The sequence below is a fragment of the Pezoporus flaviventris genome, unplaced genomic scaffold (assembly GCF_033815535.1).
Source record: "Pezoporus flaviventris isolate CSIRO_AGI_PZ_B2104156 unplaced genomic scaffold, CSIRO_AGI_Pfla_v1 ptg000031l, whole genome shotgun sequence".
NCBI lineage: Eukaryota > Metazoa > Chordata > Aves > Psittaciformes > Psittacidae > Pezoporus > Pezoporus flaviventris.
This window is the reverse complement of record NW_026892579.1, coordinates 19,849,571-19,867,131: the sequence shown is the minus strand read 5'-3', so window position 1 is coordinate 19,867,131 and position 17,561 is coordinate 19,849,571. Positions and strand designations below refer to the sequence as shown.

The window sequence follows — 17,561 nt, the reverse complement described above, 5'->3', positions numbered from 1 at the left end:
CTCACCCCTCATTTTATTATCATGCCTGCAGAAAACATTACTGCAAAGGCATTCTTCAGACAGTGCCAGCCCTGCAAACATCCTACAGAGTCAGACAGCAAGAAGCAGATTATACAGCTATATAGGGAAGTGCACATGAAAGATGGAACACTAAATGTAATTTCGACCAAATAGCCAGAACAGATATATATCATCTCCCCAGCTGCATCTTCTCCAACCGATAAGATGAAAGTTTCCTTAAATTTATCAAGTTAAATTAAGACTATACTCACATATTGGAACAGAATTTATTCTATGATTCCACCAAAGTCTCTGAATTTGACAATTTTAGCTCAGTTTAGGGCTGTGCGTACTATCGAATTCAAGGTGGGATTAGTTTCTTAATAGCACTTTTGCTTAATTTTAACAAAAATGGCTCTTCTGCTGGTCCTTTGGACAGCCACTGCAAGAGCTGGTAGACAGGAGGGAAGGACATTTTTCATTTCCAGCTGCAAAAAAGCGTTTCTATCCCAAGGGTACTTACTACAGGAAGCTACGGAAGGCTGTTATGTGGTTGGGGCTGACTGAGCTGGTCTGCCTCACAGGATGCCCACTTACCCTGCCTCACCCATGATTACATGGAATTTCCAGAGATTTCTTCTCTTCTACAGATTTTCGTATATGACCAAATTACAGAGGTTTTTCTATTAAGAGGGTTATGTCCAAATGGGCTTTTGCAGGTCTGAAGCGTTCTCCTAGAGCAATTAGCACGGAAATACTGTGATACAGGAACTTGGTTTCCTATGTGGGTAAAATGTGAATTTCTGAGCCTCGAGAGAATGCCACAATATTACCAATTTTTGGCATATTCAAGCTCGAGTCATTCCACCATCAAGACGCATTTTGAAGGCTGCCGTTTCCCAGCACTCCAGCAGATGTCCCCACAGTCTACACACACGGTTTAGCTGCATCTCATTTTAAAGCAGGACTTTTCCTTAACATTTTCAAGGGAAAAAACACAAAGTTCTCTTTCTAGTCACCAAAGGAAAAAAAAAAAAAAACACGTTTACGACTTCCAGGCCAAAAGCTTGTTGCTAGGAATGACTATAATAAAACCCACTTTTCATTCTAATTGGCTGGTTGGCTGAAATCAAAATGCTCAATGGAGCCCAACTTGGAAGCAGGTTTCCCGGGGAGCTGGGAATGGGTGCTGTGGGCCACCATCTGATTCCACACTGCTGCTTCAGTTGGTTCCTTAATAGCTTATCAGGCTGCTATTGAGAAAGCCAGTTTTTGATCTGGCCTTAAAATCCAGCCTCCAGGAGACTGCCCTGGGCTACCAATGGAAAAAGAAATCACCCCCAAGAGCTCTGACCAGCTCACTCTTCAGGCTGTGGTGGGCTGGTAGCCCTTGAGTGTCTCCAGGATCTGCAGATCTCTCAGGAAAGATGACCTCTGATATTTTTTCCCAGTGCATAACAGCTAAGAGGCCAGGCTGACCTCTCGGTGGAGAAAAATCTCATTTTCATTTTTAATCAGAACAAATGACCACAATCCTGCTTGAAAGAGTTACTTCTTTATATAGCTTTACACCTGATTGGCTTTTGAGGGGGTACTTCAACATTTTTTAATTAAGATAATGGCAGAGCTGTTAAAACACTTACTGATGTAACACCAAGGATTCAAAGCCCCATTTCTTACTGACACTGATGATCCTCTCTCATTTATTTAGCTACAAAGGAGCACTCAAACAGTAAGATGGATGTGATCCACTGCAACCCTTTCTGGGCCACTGGCTACTGAGACTAGCGCTAGCCAGATGGGGTCAGCTTAGGCGAGATTCACTTCTGCCGTATCTTAATTTCACACAAGGCATCCTACTAGTCTTAACAAACAAACAAACAAAAAATCCCCAATCCAAACCCCAAACAACTTTATTTCTTTATTTAGCTTTGCTCTGAATTAGCTCGATCCCATTAGTCAGAATGAATCATGTCTCCAAGTAAATATTTTTCTAGTATATTAACTAAGAATGAAATACAAAATTCTGTGGCTTAGCAAAAATACAGCTATGGAAACAGAGATTTTTGATTGGAAAATGTTTATAAAAGAAATTTCACAGTTAGGGTTTGGTTTTTTTTTTAACACATAATTTTAAGTAGATGGTCAGAAATGTATTTGGAAATTAATTCAGTGATCCTAAAGGAGCGACATAACACTTCCCTCAAAAACGTGTCCAAGATTTCAAGACCGGCCAGCTGATTTGGTTACAAGAGGCCAATGATTTAGAAAACTTTGCTTTAGATAGTATTTTGTTTTATTTTTTTCTCCAGATTGGTAAGTTCTTAAGTTCTGCTCTCCACAAAGTAGAGAGGCGGCAGCAAGAGCCTGGCTATCCTTCCTCTGTGCCCTGCCAACAGGGCAAGCAATGACTTGCAGTAAGAAACAACTGAGTTTTGTGCATGCTTAGCCTCAAACTAAGGGGTTGTCAGTCCATTTACTACAAGCTTCCAGACATCCGCCCCTGTATGCTTATAGCCAGAATAAGAAATCACGGAGTTTTTGTCAGCAGAGAGAAGAGGATGGAGTGGAAATGCAGAAGTCTCAGCTCTGCGTTTGTGTGTTTTCTGTCTTGTCTCTCTCCTGATGCTGGAGAGATGCAAAGCAGATGGATTCGTCAGTGCAGGACTGCTCTGACTAAAAGATCCTCCAGAAGTGCAGAACCCATCTTCTGACATTTCCATTTCTAGCCCTGACTTAGGTAGCTTCTGTACTGTGGCTGCTGCTGCTAAGAATGAGCTGTAGAGGATCAACACAAGGCCAGACAGCAGCTGTCTGAAGTTGTTATGCTATTATGTATAACGAGCACCTTTTCCAAATCCAAAAAGAAACTCTTTCACACTGAAATCCACAGATGAACTAAGAGACTTGGCCAGATACCTGTGCAGCTATTCAGAGGGGACGATACAAATTCTTTCATTAGGAGGAGGAAGGTAAAGTTAGAAAAAGGGGCTATATGTCCTTCTTGCTTTTAACTTCCCACAGATATTCAACATCCCAAGAAAGAAGTAAAAAAAAAGCACCAACATTTCATTATACAACTTTTTGCAATGCTATGTATTCTTACATTATCTCCTCATCTGTCAAGGAATAAGTTATTTGCTAGGGGCATTATAATAAGTTTGCTCAAAAAAGAAAAAATCCCAACAAACTACGTACTAAGGTAACCAGGAAGACAACTACAGCATCTTCAGTGTGTATTCAGGGTGCCTGAATAAACTATTCAATACAACTTCACTAGAATGATGAAGGTGAAGAATATTAAAAACACAGAATAATAAACCTTAAATCCAAAGACTGAGTGAAGATGTGAGAAATTACTTCAGAGGGCAAAAGTATTGCCTCTATCACAGTATTAGTTTTTAACAAGAAACCTATGGGATACTTTGGGTTTGAACAAAAGAGAACAACCTGAAAACGGATACATTTCTATATTAGAAGCCACTGTGGTGTCTCCAATGGAAAGTAATGTGAGCTGAATTTTTTATTAGCAAATGAGCTACAATGTGGACTGTGTTAAGTTAGCAGATGAAGTACAGAGATAAAGAAACAATAGTAGCATTCATTCTCTCATGGTGACATTATGTACGAAAGACCTTGGCAATCCTAAAATGTCTATACTCCCTATAGGATGAGTTATTGGTATTATGTATTATTATTACAAATAGTAAACCATACTCATTTGGACACCAGGATCTTTAATTCAAGAAGCAAAAGTTAGTAGCAGGCCTCAGTTCTTGTATTCTGGATTTGAACTGAAAGCAGCTCATAGCTTCAGGGTGGGTTCTTCAGTTTTTAGTTTTAGTGGCTGATCAACAGTAGAAGTAGCAAAGGAGATACTGGGATCAGGCTTCAAGCAAATGTGCATCACAGTTTCCACAGAAAATAACTCATATCATCATCACATTATAGAACCAAGTTGAGGCTCAGATAACAAACAAAAGCCACCCATCAATAAAACCCTGAGAAAATTTATAGAAAACAGCTGTAAAAACAGGAGACCAGACTGCACAGTGGGATATTACAAACCAGAAGGCAAGTCTTACAAATACCTCCAATGTGAAGTCTAATGCCATGGCCTGTTTGAGCTGGTCCTGCCAGGGCTGCCCCATGAACCAGGGCTGAAGAGCAGAGCAGATTTATGTCAGGAAGGCAAGAGAGGCAGGGCTGGAAGCTCTTCAAGGTTTGCTCTCTCCATCAGCTGGGAGGCAGCTGAGAATAACCCAGAGCACCCTGATGACTGCACTGTCCCACATTAGAGGCGGTGCTGGCACTCGTCCCGTCTCACAACCAGGGAGGCACAAGTCTATTTATATAAACACTTGCCTCCATTTGACTGTGTCAAATGTGGCTTATTTAAACAAGAGGACAGAGATCAGCACACAGATAAATTAATGAATTCATTTGAGGTCCTTAAATATTGAAGACATGAGAACCATAAAAGCCATGAGAACTGTAGGCTAAAGCAGTCCATTAATAAGCAGAGAATTTCCAACTGCAAGTGTTTTAGTTTTACTTGTATTTTTTGTGTGATTTTTTCTCCCTACTGCAGAGTTAAGAGCAAAACAAACAAAGAAGCAGTTGTTAAAAGCATCAAGGAAGAAGGGCAAAAAAGGATGTGGTTAAGAGTCATGGGAGAAGGTGGTGAAACATCTCTCTGTTGGGAGATGATCTCTACATGGCTTCTTATTTCTTTCATCACAAGTAAACCCGTGGTCTAAAGGTTGTTGATGAAGCATCTGGAGGGCTCTAGGCAGGGACTGTAGATAGTGCTGGGAGCTGAGAGACCTCCCTGGGGAGTCCCCCAGAAACATGAAAGGGAAGGGACAGGAGAAGCACAGAGGGTGTGCCAGGAGGCCAGGCTGCCCTCCCTAGCCGGAACTCCAGGGCAGTACTGATGGTGTAAGTACGGACTCCTGTCCATAACTGTCAGGGGTTACTGAAGCACAAGGGCTTGCAGGTGACAGGCGCTCCTGTGCTACCTTGTTTAGGAAACAAAACCAGAGACACGCAAGCCCACCCAAATACCCACATTGAGGCCCTAATTATAAAGGGAATGTGCCTCTTGATCAGGCCCGTCACCTAACAATTAAAGGTGAAGAGAGCAGATTAAAACCAGAGGAGGCAACCTGGACACAGATTTAATAAACAGTTTGTTGCGAACTAGGTGAAAAAGCAGAACATTTTGAGGTGATAATGTCATAATGGTTAGCAGTAAAAGATATGATTTAGGTAAGAAATGTAATTCTGGTGTTGACTTTAAAAGACATGGTTAAAGATCAGAGGTGTTTAAGTCCTGTACAATTTATAAAATACCCTTCCCCTGTAAATAAGCACACACAGTTAACAGGCACGACAAAATTTATAAAGACAATTAGTCGGAGAATCTGAGAAGCTGGGCAAGTCAGGAAGCCACAGAACAGAAACATAATGGAGTAAAACAGTAATTCATTTCAATGATTAAACAGAGCGTAAGCTAAAGAAATCATCAACCATCTGAATTAAGTTACCATCTCATCAGTACATCTAAAGTACACAGTGTCAAAGAGGAAATAGTTACATGCTAGCAAATTTAACACCTGAATTTTTGGTGGAGTCTTGTTTAGAGAAAATAAAGTGGGTATTCCTTGAGCACACCCCACCAATCATCTTTTTGCCTTGTCCTCGCTTGTTTTCATACATTTCTGACCAAGTATGAGTAATGCAATGAGCATTCAAAGACAAATTATTGCGTTTTCTTTCTACAGAACTTATACTTCATACAGAACAAGATAAATGCAAGATGAAACTGCACAGATTAATTCCCCAGACATCAGAATAACTGACAAAGCAAACAAGGATTGCTTCGTTGGGATAGACCATGAGTTACATATGGCAGAAACTGCTTTAAGTAACTGTGGTGGCCTTGGAGATATCCAAGAGTCAAATCATTTTTTTATTTTTTTGGCTCAAAAAGTCCTAGCTAGTTGCAGTCAGCCATAATGAATTGATGAAGGACAAAAGTAAAGAGTTAGAATAACTGACTGCTGGTAAAAGGAAAGTTAGAAATGATTACAAGTTAGCAGAAGAGGCAGACATAATATTAAGCAGTATATGAAACATTAAAATCATTCTCAAATTAGTATCTAGAATGAAATCCAAACTCTGAAGAAAGTTATTATTGCTAAAATATAAGAAAATTCAGTAACAATCAGATGGTCTTCAGGGCATTCAGTTCAATATTAAGATTCTTGATTGTGAGTTCTAAAGGCTCTTCCACACATTATATGAGCTCTGCTGACTGTAATGGGAGCTACCACACCTATTTAGCACTGAAATTCTGGTATCAGTCCCAAATTTCCCAATTTCTCTTCCATTCTTCTCTGGGCAAATACTGAACTATGAATGTATATTTTTAATGAAAAAATAAACTCTAATAAAAGTAGTATCCACCACCAGCTATTTGGTTGTGAGGGACTTCTCTGTATAAGATTGCCAGGGACATTCAAATGGGCGAGGGAGAATGGAAAATGTAAACATTTTAGAGGATTATCTGAAGGATTACTGGGTATCTCTATTCTAATTAATTAGCACCACAGAAACTGGGATTTGGGGATTCTCTTAGCAAAATTGATATTCCGTGACCTTCAACTATCAGATCTCAACTGATGTTCTTGTGCTTGCCATTCAGTTTGGGATTCACTCACATGAACCACAGTCTTACAGGGGACATATACTCACACATCTATCACACATCTAAGGAACATCTAAAATACAAACCACATGATTAGATACAAGTATTACTGTGCTGATCTAGAAAGCAGAGTACACAACTGTCAAAAGCAACATTACTCCATGTTGACATACTCTTTAAAATCAAGGATGGCATTCATGTCTATGTGAGGGAACTTCATTTGTGCACTAGAGATTGTGTCATACAAAAATCTAATGCTGTCTTGCAAATGACAAATAAACTTCACTGCGAGAGAGGCATGTTTGGCAGCCCAGGAACATTCCGATCAGCCTATCCACTCTTGGCAGAGAAGCATCCATCCTTGGGAGAGGGCAGGGGGTTTCTAGAGTCCCCTTAAGTATTAAAAATGTCTTATTATTTGTACCATATTCCTGGTCAGTTCCAAGAACCATATTGCCTATCTCCCTACTTTGTATTGCCTTAAAAAAAAAAAAAGCAGCAGCAGCAAGAAGCACTTGCAGCACATAACTGAAATGCTCAAGCAATGGTGAACCTCATGAACATCCCTACACAGCTTACAATTTTCTGCCTCTTCTCAACGACTTGACACAAAATAATTTACTGTCTTTCAAGTTCATGGGTGAAGATACAGCCACTAATACAGCCAAGCATGAATGAGAAACTTAACATGATGAGAAACTTAACATGAGCCGGCAGTGTGCACTCGCAGCCCAGAAAGCCAACCGTATCCTGGGCTACATCAAAAGGAGCGTGACCAGCAGGTCAAAGGAGGTGATCCTGCCCCTCTACTCTGCTCTCGGGAGTACTCCACTCACTTGGAGTACTGTGTGCAGTTCTGGTGTCCTCAACATACAAAGGACATGGAACTGTTGGAACAAGTCCAGAGGAGGGCCATGAGGATGATCAGGGGACTGGAGCACCTCCTGTATGAAGACAGGCTGAGGAAGTTGGGTCTGTTCAGCCTGGTGAAGAGAAGGCTGCATGGAGACCTCATAGCAGCCTTCCAGTATCTGAAGGGGGCCTACAGAGATGCTGAGGAGGGACTCTTCATTAGGGACCGTAGCGATAGGACAAGGGGTAACGGGTTGAAACTTAAACAGGGGAAGTTTAGATTGGATATAAGGAAGAAGTTTTTTACTGTGAGGGTGGTGAGGCACTGGAATGGGTTGCCCAGGGAAGTTGTGAATGCTCCATCCCTGGTGGTGTTCAAGGCCAGGTTGGACAGAGCCTTGGGTGCCATGGTTTAGTGTGAGGTGTCCCTGACCATGGCAGGGGGATTGTAACTAGATGATCTTAAGGTCCTTTCCAACCCTAACTATTCTATGGTTCTATGATTCTATGACAGCTTTAAAGACACAAAATGCATTCACCTCGCATCACACATTTATGAATATTTGTGTGATTAACAGAAAAGGGAACTGAAACTATGGGAAAGAAAAAGAATGTGAGAGATATATCCATTAGTGTGTTCATATAAGTAAATATATATTCATCAGACAGAACGTGACAATGTGACAGAATTCAGAATTTCAGACTTAAAGAGGAGTCCCAACTGCTTATGCATAATAATATCCAAGTATGCAAGACTGAAAAAGCAACTTTAAAATAAAAGTGTAATTTGATTAAACATTAAAACGTCCATCTGAATGCACTGGAATACTTAAGACAGGCATTTCAAGGGGAGTAATATCTGTTTCAAAAAGCCTTATACTTCAAACGACAAAATTCCAAGGGTATTTGGATCTAGAAACTTTCTTTATCCACACTTGGAGAAAAAATAGTTTGAAAAGGTGAAAGCATACTGAATAAATCAAAACAAAACTCCCAACATTATAAAGTCTCTAGAATGGAGAACACAACTATAGGCAGTATAACAAATACAACCTTCATGACCAACTATTTCACCACAACATAGCATAAAAGTTGGTCATCAAACTTGGTTTAATGAAAAAAGATGGTTCAGGGAGCAGGAGAAGAGAAATATTAACAGGGAAATGAAAACACAGCTGCACTTCAACTGAAATTAAAAAGCCATAAAGGAAAAAAAAGCCACAAAAGCCTGATAAGTGACTTCGTGGCAGCTCTTGGTGGGAGAAGAAGAAAAAGGTGGAAAATGTTTGTGGTCAAGACAACAAAAGTTCCAAGTTTATTTTTCTCTGGTTTGCAGTGGTTGAAATACTACAGAAAATAGATGAAAAGAGAAACAATGTTTAAATCTGTGATCATGCACTGCAAAATTTATGATCAAAGGACAGCATGGTATAAAAATTATGTAAAAATATGTTTAGTTGGACAAAGAAATTGCTGAGTGTTCAGAGATTCTGCTATTTCTCATACTGCTAAAGAAACAGGTCAGTATATTTCTAGGACTGAAAAGGTCTCCCTCCTTCAAGTAAAACACCTTTGATCAAACACGTTTTGGTGAGGAAAATTTTAAGGGACTCTCATTGAACAGGTTTCCATTGATAAACCCCCTTTGTAGTAAGAAACGAAAGTCAGTTTAGCTTACACAAAAGCGGGTTAACTGGTGATCTATGCTGTTGCTTGTCAAATCTTACCTTTGCAACAATGACACCTTATGATTTAGTGTAAGGTGTCCCTGCCCACAGCAGGGGGGTTGGAACTAGATGATCTTAAGGTCCTTTCCAACCCTAACGATTCTGTGATTCTATAAAGGTTTCTGAAAACGGAGTCCTTCCCATTGTATATTTTTCTCACAAATCTTTCTCATTTTACTTCTCTCACTTCATTTCTAAGCATTTGGAAAGCCCTTCAAGTCTTGCAGCACTTTTCTGCAATCAGCTAAAGCCAAAATAATTTCCTAAGCAGACCTAAGTACAGCATTCTTCCTCGCAGACTTAAGTACAGCATTCGCTCTCAGGCCAGAAAAAGGAACTAGGAATAGCTTAATTGTTTACTTTCTGGGTACATGACTTCCCAGCAGTTAAATCACAAGCTTCAAGAGGTTTAAGTTATATTTTCATTCTTTTGGGGGATGGCATTTTTTTAGTATTTTTTACTTTTTAGGAGGCACATTTAGCTGCAGAAGAAATCCAAGAGAGGATTTGCAGAGCCCTAGACCAAGGATGGGTTTCCTTATACCCAGCTCAGGACTTGCAGTGAAGTATATCCAGCTCGTAGGTCCAGCAGGCTCTGCACTCAAACACAGTACTGCCATAAGCACCCACCAGTTCTCACAGGACCTGAGCCAGAAGGGAAGACTTGCACTCCGAAGTCTTCCAGGAACACCAGCAGTGACCTGAAATGTGCACCGTCAGCTCCTGCTGATGTATCAACATCTGGCCACAAATTCATCCCTAATCTATCTCAGAGAGCTGTTATGTCTGGCTATCACAAACAGTTCACAAATACATTCCAGGCAGAACGTGAAATTCAGTGGACTGATTTTTGGACAAAACCCAAATTAAATCCTCACCAAGAAGAATAAGCAGAGGAAAGGAACTTTGAGGCTGTGTATGATGCTGATTGGTTTTGGCACTACTTGAGAGTGCTAAAGCTAGAGGATGGTGAGGAAAGTATATAGTCACCGAGTCACTAAAAATTTAGAAAGTGTGAAAAGAATGAGTTGCTGTGTTCCAAGAGCAACAACACAGCTTCTCGGCTGACTAGCAAATTAGCAGTGAGAGGTGTAAAAGAAGCAGGAAGAAGAAATGAGCAGGAGAGAAGGGCTGGTTAACCACCTTGGCTGGGCAGACATGCAGCCAAGACCTGTTTTACTGCTTTAGGGCTGTGAAGTTTCTATACTTCTCTCCCCATCAGTTTGTTTCCTTAACACCACCAGGAGTGATTTTAGTTCAGCTGTATTAGTTGATAATCCCAGTCTCTATGGTGAAGGAAATGTGTGACACAACATTCTTCTTAGGCAACCTGTAGGTTTTAGGCCTTCAATCATCTGTGTTTGAATGCAGAAGCACTTTACGACTGTTAGATGAAAACCTAAACAATTAAAAACACTCATTAAAACAAACACACACCAAGAAAAAAGTATCATATATAGTAGGAAAAACCAGCATTCTTCTGTACCTAATCAGGGTACTTTTGTGCTTTCTGGCAAGGGATGTTCAAGATGACCTTAATTAATACTCTGCTGTCTCAATGTCTATGATCCTACTGTTTTCCTTTTAACAGAATGAGTGAAAGGTGCCGTGATGTGTTCAATAAACCAGCAGAGATACTGACTGAAGAACGCATGCTCCAGGAGCAAAGGTACATGAACTACAATGGATCTTAGATATTAGACAGCTAAAGAACACCGCACAAGTGTGCAGTACCAACAAGGGTGACTATAAACACTGCTAAGCAACAGGCACAGTGGAAAAGCAAAGCCAACCAGCCTCTGATCCATTGCTTTTAAGTAGCTCACAAACCATTAAATACATAACCACCTTTTAAAACATACCAGTTTCTTTTTTCTGGCACATGGAATTCATATGTTTCTTTATTTTGGCACATGGAAGGAATGAGGTAAGGGTGACAGATGAAGTCTCTCAGCAGCTTCAAATTCTGACCAGTGCTGATAGCAGTACAGACCACAACATCTGCAACATGAGCTAGATCACTGTGCATAGAAGCTATTTGATGCAATATATCTCATTCCTTACATAAGGATGACATGCTTGCAATCCTAATAATGTATCTGTACATCTTTGTGCGAGACTGCACTAACAAGAGTTGTGTTAACATGGGAAATATTAAACCCACAAGTTGAACGTTTCTTTCCTTACACATATTTTAATGAACTGCTGAAAAAAATCTCTTCATTATGTGCTCATCCCTAATAAAAATAGAGCAGGAACTCCAAGCATAATCATGTCACCCCACTCCTCTCAGAGCAACTTGGAGTCTGTCATTCATTTAATACACTTCAGAAAAGAAAAACAGCTTGCTATGTCAAGATAAATCATTATAGTTGCTTTCATAAACAATATGGTCTTGCCTTTATCTACAGACTGTAAATAACTATCATGATATTTAAAGGAATAAGAAATTTGTATTACCTTTACTATTAATCCCTTTGAGTCAACCATCCATATCCTTTTGATAGCTGCATCCTTAGATGCCCCTTCTTTCTCCATAGCCATAACAATGAGGTTTGCTATCCCCAGTGCAGCCTGAAGGAAAGAGAAGAAAAGTAGCATACAATACTGGAAATGAAAGAAATGCCATGCTCACTTGTTTCCTCTACGCACTATTTAGGTAAGTTTTGTTATTTTATCTAACAATAAAACTATATTGCTATTTTTTCATAATCACTAATAATCAACTGTTGCTACCATTTGGTAATTAGAAACCATAATGTAGATAAATAGCATAGATAAATCTTCAATCATATAATCATAGCATAGATGGCATTTACAGTGTGGAGAGTGTAATAAATGTTTAAACTCTAATGAAACATACTAGAACTACTATTTACTCCACATAATCATCTCAGAATACATTAATTATTGTTTCTTCTTTGAAATTTCTTTTTTTTCCCATTCGTTTGTTTTAGGTTTTTTTTTAAACTTACACCACATTTTTGGCAATTTAAACCAAAGGATACCATGCACTGCATACCAGAAAGTAAAATGGAGCCCTAAAAGACTTTTTGCTTTTCCCTTTTTTTTTTTAAATGTCTCCTTTTACCTACTATTCATGTGTTTGGTAACTTTAGACTTGGCTGTGGTCCCAGTGAAAGCAGGGGCAAGAAAAAAATAGCTTATCAATACTTTGCTGAAACATGTATCATTCTTACTGGATTTTATAATATTTCATCTAGCAGATCAAATGTCATACAGGTACAGATTGAAAAGCAGGCAACAAAATGAGCCAACAGACAACTCAGTGTTTCTGATTACTCATTTACATCTTTATGGAGTTGATTCTGTTTCTTGTTCTTTATTTTTCAGCTTCAGTGAGAATCAAGCAAGATTTGCCTTTTTTAGTTCAGAAATAAGTAGCTTTATTAGGAATGAGCTCCCACAACAGGGATGATAACTGTAATTGCCTCTGCAGCAAGAGGCACACTCACAATACTAATGAAAAAAATAAGCATTAGAGCATGGATACATCCACCTGTTGAACATGGAGCAAAAACAGAAGACAGAACTTCAAAGAGATAGACAGTCTTGATGCACAAAGGTTAACATGTCAGACACGGCTGCAAGTCATCCTGAAAACTACACACCTCATCTCAGTAGCATCAGATTATTGAATGAGATTAATGATATCTGGACTCCACAAAGCTGGATTAGTATACTGCATGTATAAGGGGGTTTGGTGACCATGAATAATATCTTTCAGAAGCCTTCATGGGGTTGTAGACTTCATACAAGAGATGACAGCTACCCACACTGCAGATAAGTACAACATTCACTTACGTGTCAGTGGATTAGAAATTTATACTTAAAAATTAGTATAAAAAAATTATATGCATAAAAATCTTCATAAATGGAAAATCTCAACATGCAGAATACTGAAAAACGGTATTTAATAACAGGAAAATTCAAAGGGGCACTGCTTCTTCCTAAATAACACTGACTTTGGTAAATGCATTTTATTTCACATCTTTTCGGTGGCCTGATATATTTCCTCATCTTTCCAAAAAGTTTGCTTATTTATAATGAGAGCAGTTCAGTAATTTACAGCTGGCAAGCTAAACTCTGAAGTGTTAAAAAGAGAAGAGATTTCTGTAAAATGTCTCTTGAAAAAAACAAGGCTTGACCAGATGATCAGATTTTTCTGTAAGTTTACATTTTAATTAAGAACCAACTTTCATCAGATGTTAGTGATGTTTCTACACATTTTATCTTGTTAACTGGATACATGTAACCTGCTTAAGTTTCTTTTTTCATACCTACCTCTCCAGCTCCCTGAAACAGCACTGTGTGATCCGATAACCTGTTCTTGGTGATACGCAGAGCTGCAAGAAGACCTGCAACAGCCACAGATGCAGTTCCTGAAGGAATAACAATAAAACAAGAATACATCTGGTTATTTTAGAAAGAATTACAAAGCACTGCATTTTAAATAATTCCACAGTATCTTTTGGCTAAAAGATAGAAGTACTTAGGGTAGTAACAAAAAAGTTCAGTGGAGTTGGAGTTTGCTCTATTTTATTCTCACCAAAGATAAATGTAAGCGGGAATATCTTCAGAGTAACATTACATAAAATACGATTGATTGATTCTGCTGGATGGGCATAATGGCTGGGCCATTCAAGCTATTACAAAATATTGTGGTTATGACCTTTTGTAGAAAGAAAGGGTGTGGGAGTCCAGACAAGAGTATTTTGAAGGACTCCAGATACTAAAAATGAAGATACTGGTCTTACTCTTCAAGCAGTTATACTTGGAATACAGTACAAGACAAGACTAAAATAAAACTTTATTTCTCACGGGGAGGTTGTCAGAGTAGAAAAGCAGACTGTGAACATTTACAGAGAAGCTAAACTAGCTGAAAGAGTAAGGGCAGCTTATTTAGGACATTGACTGTTCTACTGCATCTGAAAGCCCTCAGGATTCCAGTCCACTGTAAAAGGGTTTCCAACTTACTAGCATCTAAAACACTAGAAGTACCTTTTAAATCTATTTTCGAGTTACGTCACACAGGGAAAAAGGCTAACATTTAATTTTATGATTTATGCCATGGAGGCCTTTCTTCTCCAAAGCAGAATCACAAAGAACGTCTGTCTTTGAATGGAAAGATTTTGGTCCTCATCATGAGAAACACCTATTAATAAAAAATAGGGCAATAAAGGGATCTCAAGCAGGCATCTAACTCAAACCTGTTCACAATGGCAGGATCAACCATACCTCTGTGATTTCTGACAGACCTCTGTTTAACTTGTTCCTAACATCTTATTTCAAATATTCCTATGATCTACCCAGCAAGCTATTCCAGTGCTTCAGTATGCTTTCTGTTGAAAAATCAAATTTGAATGGCTTTTTAGTTCTCCTATTTTGGCCTCCTGTCTTAATCTACCACTTGCTCTTTTCTTCTTGCAACAAGACATATTTGAAGACTAAGGCTGTCCCAGCCTGCTTTTCTTACATGGAACGATTCCAATTCTTCCGCTCTTTCAGAAAGTTATGTTTTCTGAAACACTTAACACTCATCTCTCTCCTCTGGACTTTATCCATCTGTTTCTTATCTTTTTTTGAGTTGCAGCATCCAAATCTATATACAACACTACAATTGAATCATCAGCACTGCTGAGTCTAGCTCTCAGCTTCTGTCATGCTCAAGGAAGTGGTATTTAGTCACCAGGGTCTGATATCTGGTTCTTCTGATCTGAAGACCAGTTGCTCCTTCTCCCCAGCAAAGGCTACAGGAGAGGGAAGGCCTTCTTTCACGGATTATTGACTCCAGGTAACAAGCCTGTATTTTTCACAAATTATCATCTTCACTAATTCCCAGGCACAAGGTGGACCAAAAAAGACAGACTCCTTATTCCTGCCAGGAACTTGGACCCACCAAATATTAAAATAATAACCCCTGAGAAAGTGCATCAGTTTTCAACAGGTTTAGAGAACCCATAAAGACATCCTGTGAATGGGGATAAGGTAGTGAGGTGGATGATGCCAGCAGAAATGCTGTGCTCAATGTGTCTTTTTAGAGAAGATTCTGAAGGATTGACAGTGGACAGCACTGATTTCATTAGGACTGAAAAAGCTCTATCAGCCACTAACAAAAAGATATTCAACGTGGGAAAATGGGTTTCAACTGTCATTGAAGAGTTCTGATGCCTATCTGATTCAGTGACAGCTGAACCACACGGAGACAAACATAGGCCCTGAGATGTCCTCCTTGTTCCATTCTGGGACTAGGAACTGAATTCCTCCTTCTCCAGACAGCAGCTGCCATTAACTGATGAGAGGAAACCAAAGATGAGGCCATAAATGATTTCGAGAAGCCTGAAAGAACTTGCAAGGAGATCTGCTGGTTCCTGCAGTTCCGTTCCTGATCACCACAGTCCTAGGTGCAATTGACTACAAGCTGCCCGATTCCTTCTGAGGGGAGAATTCACAGTGCTCCTGATTTTTCCTTCAGGAAAAGTCCAGAATCTGAACTTTGGACATTTGCCCTCAATGTGCAGCTCACCTGAAGAATGTACTTTTGTTATTCACAAGTCCACTTTCTCATAAACAAGGCAAAAGTTAAAGCTGAGATAGCAGTTATCTCTATATTAACCTCAAGGAGATGCTCAAAACAGGTATTCATATTGCAGGTACGCCGACTGTTAAGTTTCAAATACATGTAGCTAAGGAGCTAAAAGAACAGAAGTAGTAAGAACCCTAGTACTGGGTAAACCTCTCCTTAAAAGACATCATTTGGGTGTTGAAGACTGGGTTTGAATATGTGGTTTATAGGTAGGACCATCTTAGTTTCATGAACAGTTGCATCTTCAAAACTAAAATCATAGAAGTTAGGGTAGGAAAGGACCTTAAGATCATCTAGTTCCAACCCCCCTGCCATGGGTAGGGACACCTCACACTAAACCATATCACCCAAGGCTTCGTCCAACCTGGCCTTGAACACTGTCAGGGATGGAGCATTCACAACCTCCCTGGGCAACCCATTCCAGTGCCTCACCACCCTCACAGTAAAGAATTTCCTCCTTATATCCAATCTAAACTTCCCCTGTTTAAGTTTTAACCCGTTACCCCTTGTCCTATCACTACAGTCCCTAATGAAGAGTCCCTCCCCAGCATCCCTATAGGCCCCCTTCAGATACTGGAAGGCTGCTATGAGATCTCCACACAGCCTTCTCTTCTCCAAAAATAAAAGGTAAACGTTACTAAAAGTTAAAGTTAGGAAGTCCTTTAGAAAGTCATTTTCTAAAGTAAATCTGCCTGAAGAGTTCAAAAACATGTCTTCAGAACTAGGTCCGTTAAGTGCTTTTGATGGTGACTTTTCCCTTAAAACATGAGAAATACAGGACATCTGGTTCTCAGCCCAATTAATGTTTAGACCATACAGATTTGTCATTTTTAAGGCTTTAGTGACTTTTATGACATGCTCTAAGAGCTGAGATCATTTACTCTCTTCTCCCTCATTTCTCAATTAAAAAAAACAAAAACAAAAACCAAACAAAAACAAATTAAAAAAAAAAAAAAAGGTTCCTTTGAGGCATGGGTTTGGGAACAAACAATCCATCGGGCTGAGACACTTCCACCCCATCCACCCATCCAAGAGCTAGCTTGTTTCTTTCTCAGATGAAATTAAGTCTTCCTCTGGTGAGTGCCAAACTGGCAAAGACCAAAAATGGCAAAAGACAGAAGTCAGAATGTGCTCTCAATTTCCCTTGGTACTCTACCAAATAATCCTTATAACCAGCAAAAAAAACCCAACACCCAACAACATAAATCCTATCCTCTAGTTGGATGCCAAATTCTTTCTTCTATTTTATACTGCACAGCTGTGCTTGCAGGGGAGGAGGAAGCCTACATAACATAGCTTATTCCTAAGACCATTGATCTGGTCTCTTGGAAAGCTGAGCCAGAGCAGTGTAAGGACCACTTTCTTCTGAGCCCTTGAAGACAGAAGTTGTGGCCACTATAGCACCCTACCCTCAACAGAGGACTTCTCAGAAAGCTGGGAAAGCTGCTCTTCAAGCCACTTCCTGATGCCAGAGGCAAAGTGAAACACCATAAATTTCTAACGAATGGGAATCCTGGGATCCTGCTTCTATTCATGGCTGATGTAAAGTTGCTGTTAGCCAGAAAAATGGACTACGGTTACATATTACCAGTTAGGATTCATTTAGAAACTCTGTTACAATACTATCTTCTCTTTTAAGGAAAAAGAAAAGAGATACAAAACA

The 17,561-nt window shown here is 39.5% G+C and overlaps 1 protein-coding gene across 1 annotated transcript in view; it reads right to left on the bottom strand.

Annotated features, from left to right (window-relative positions):
* ME1 (malic enzyme 1) overlaps positions 1-17,561 on the bottom strand; it is a 169,866-nt gene that overhangs the window by 14,577 nt on the left and 137,728 nt on the right. Inside the window, exons 8-9 of the mRNA XM_061460391.1 lie at positions 13,597-13,694; positions 11,752-11,865 (exon numbers count right to left, since the gene is read on the bottom strand). Of these exons, the coding sequence (XP_061316375.1) occupies positions 11,752-11,865; positions 13,597-13,694 (212 nt within the window). The remainder of the gene's footprint in view (positions 1-11,751; positions 11,866-13,596; positions 13,695-17,561) is intronic.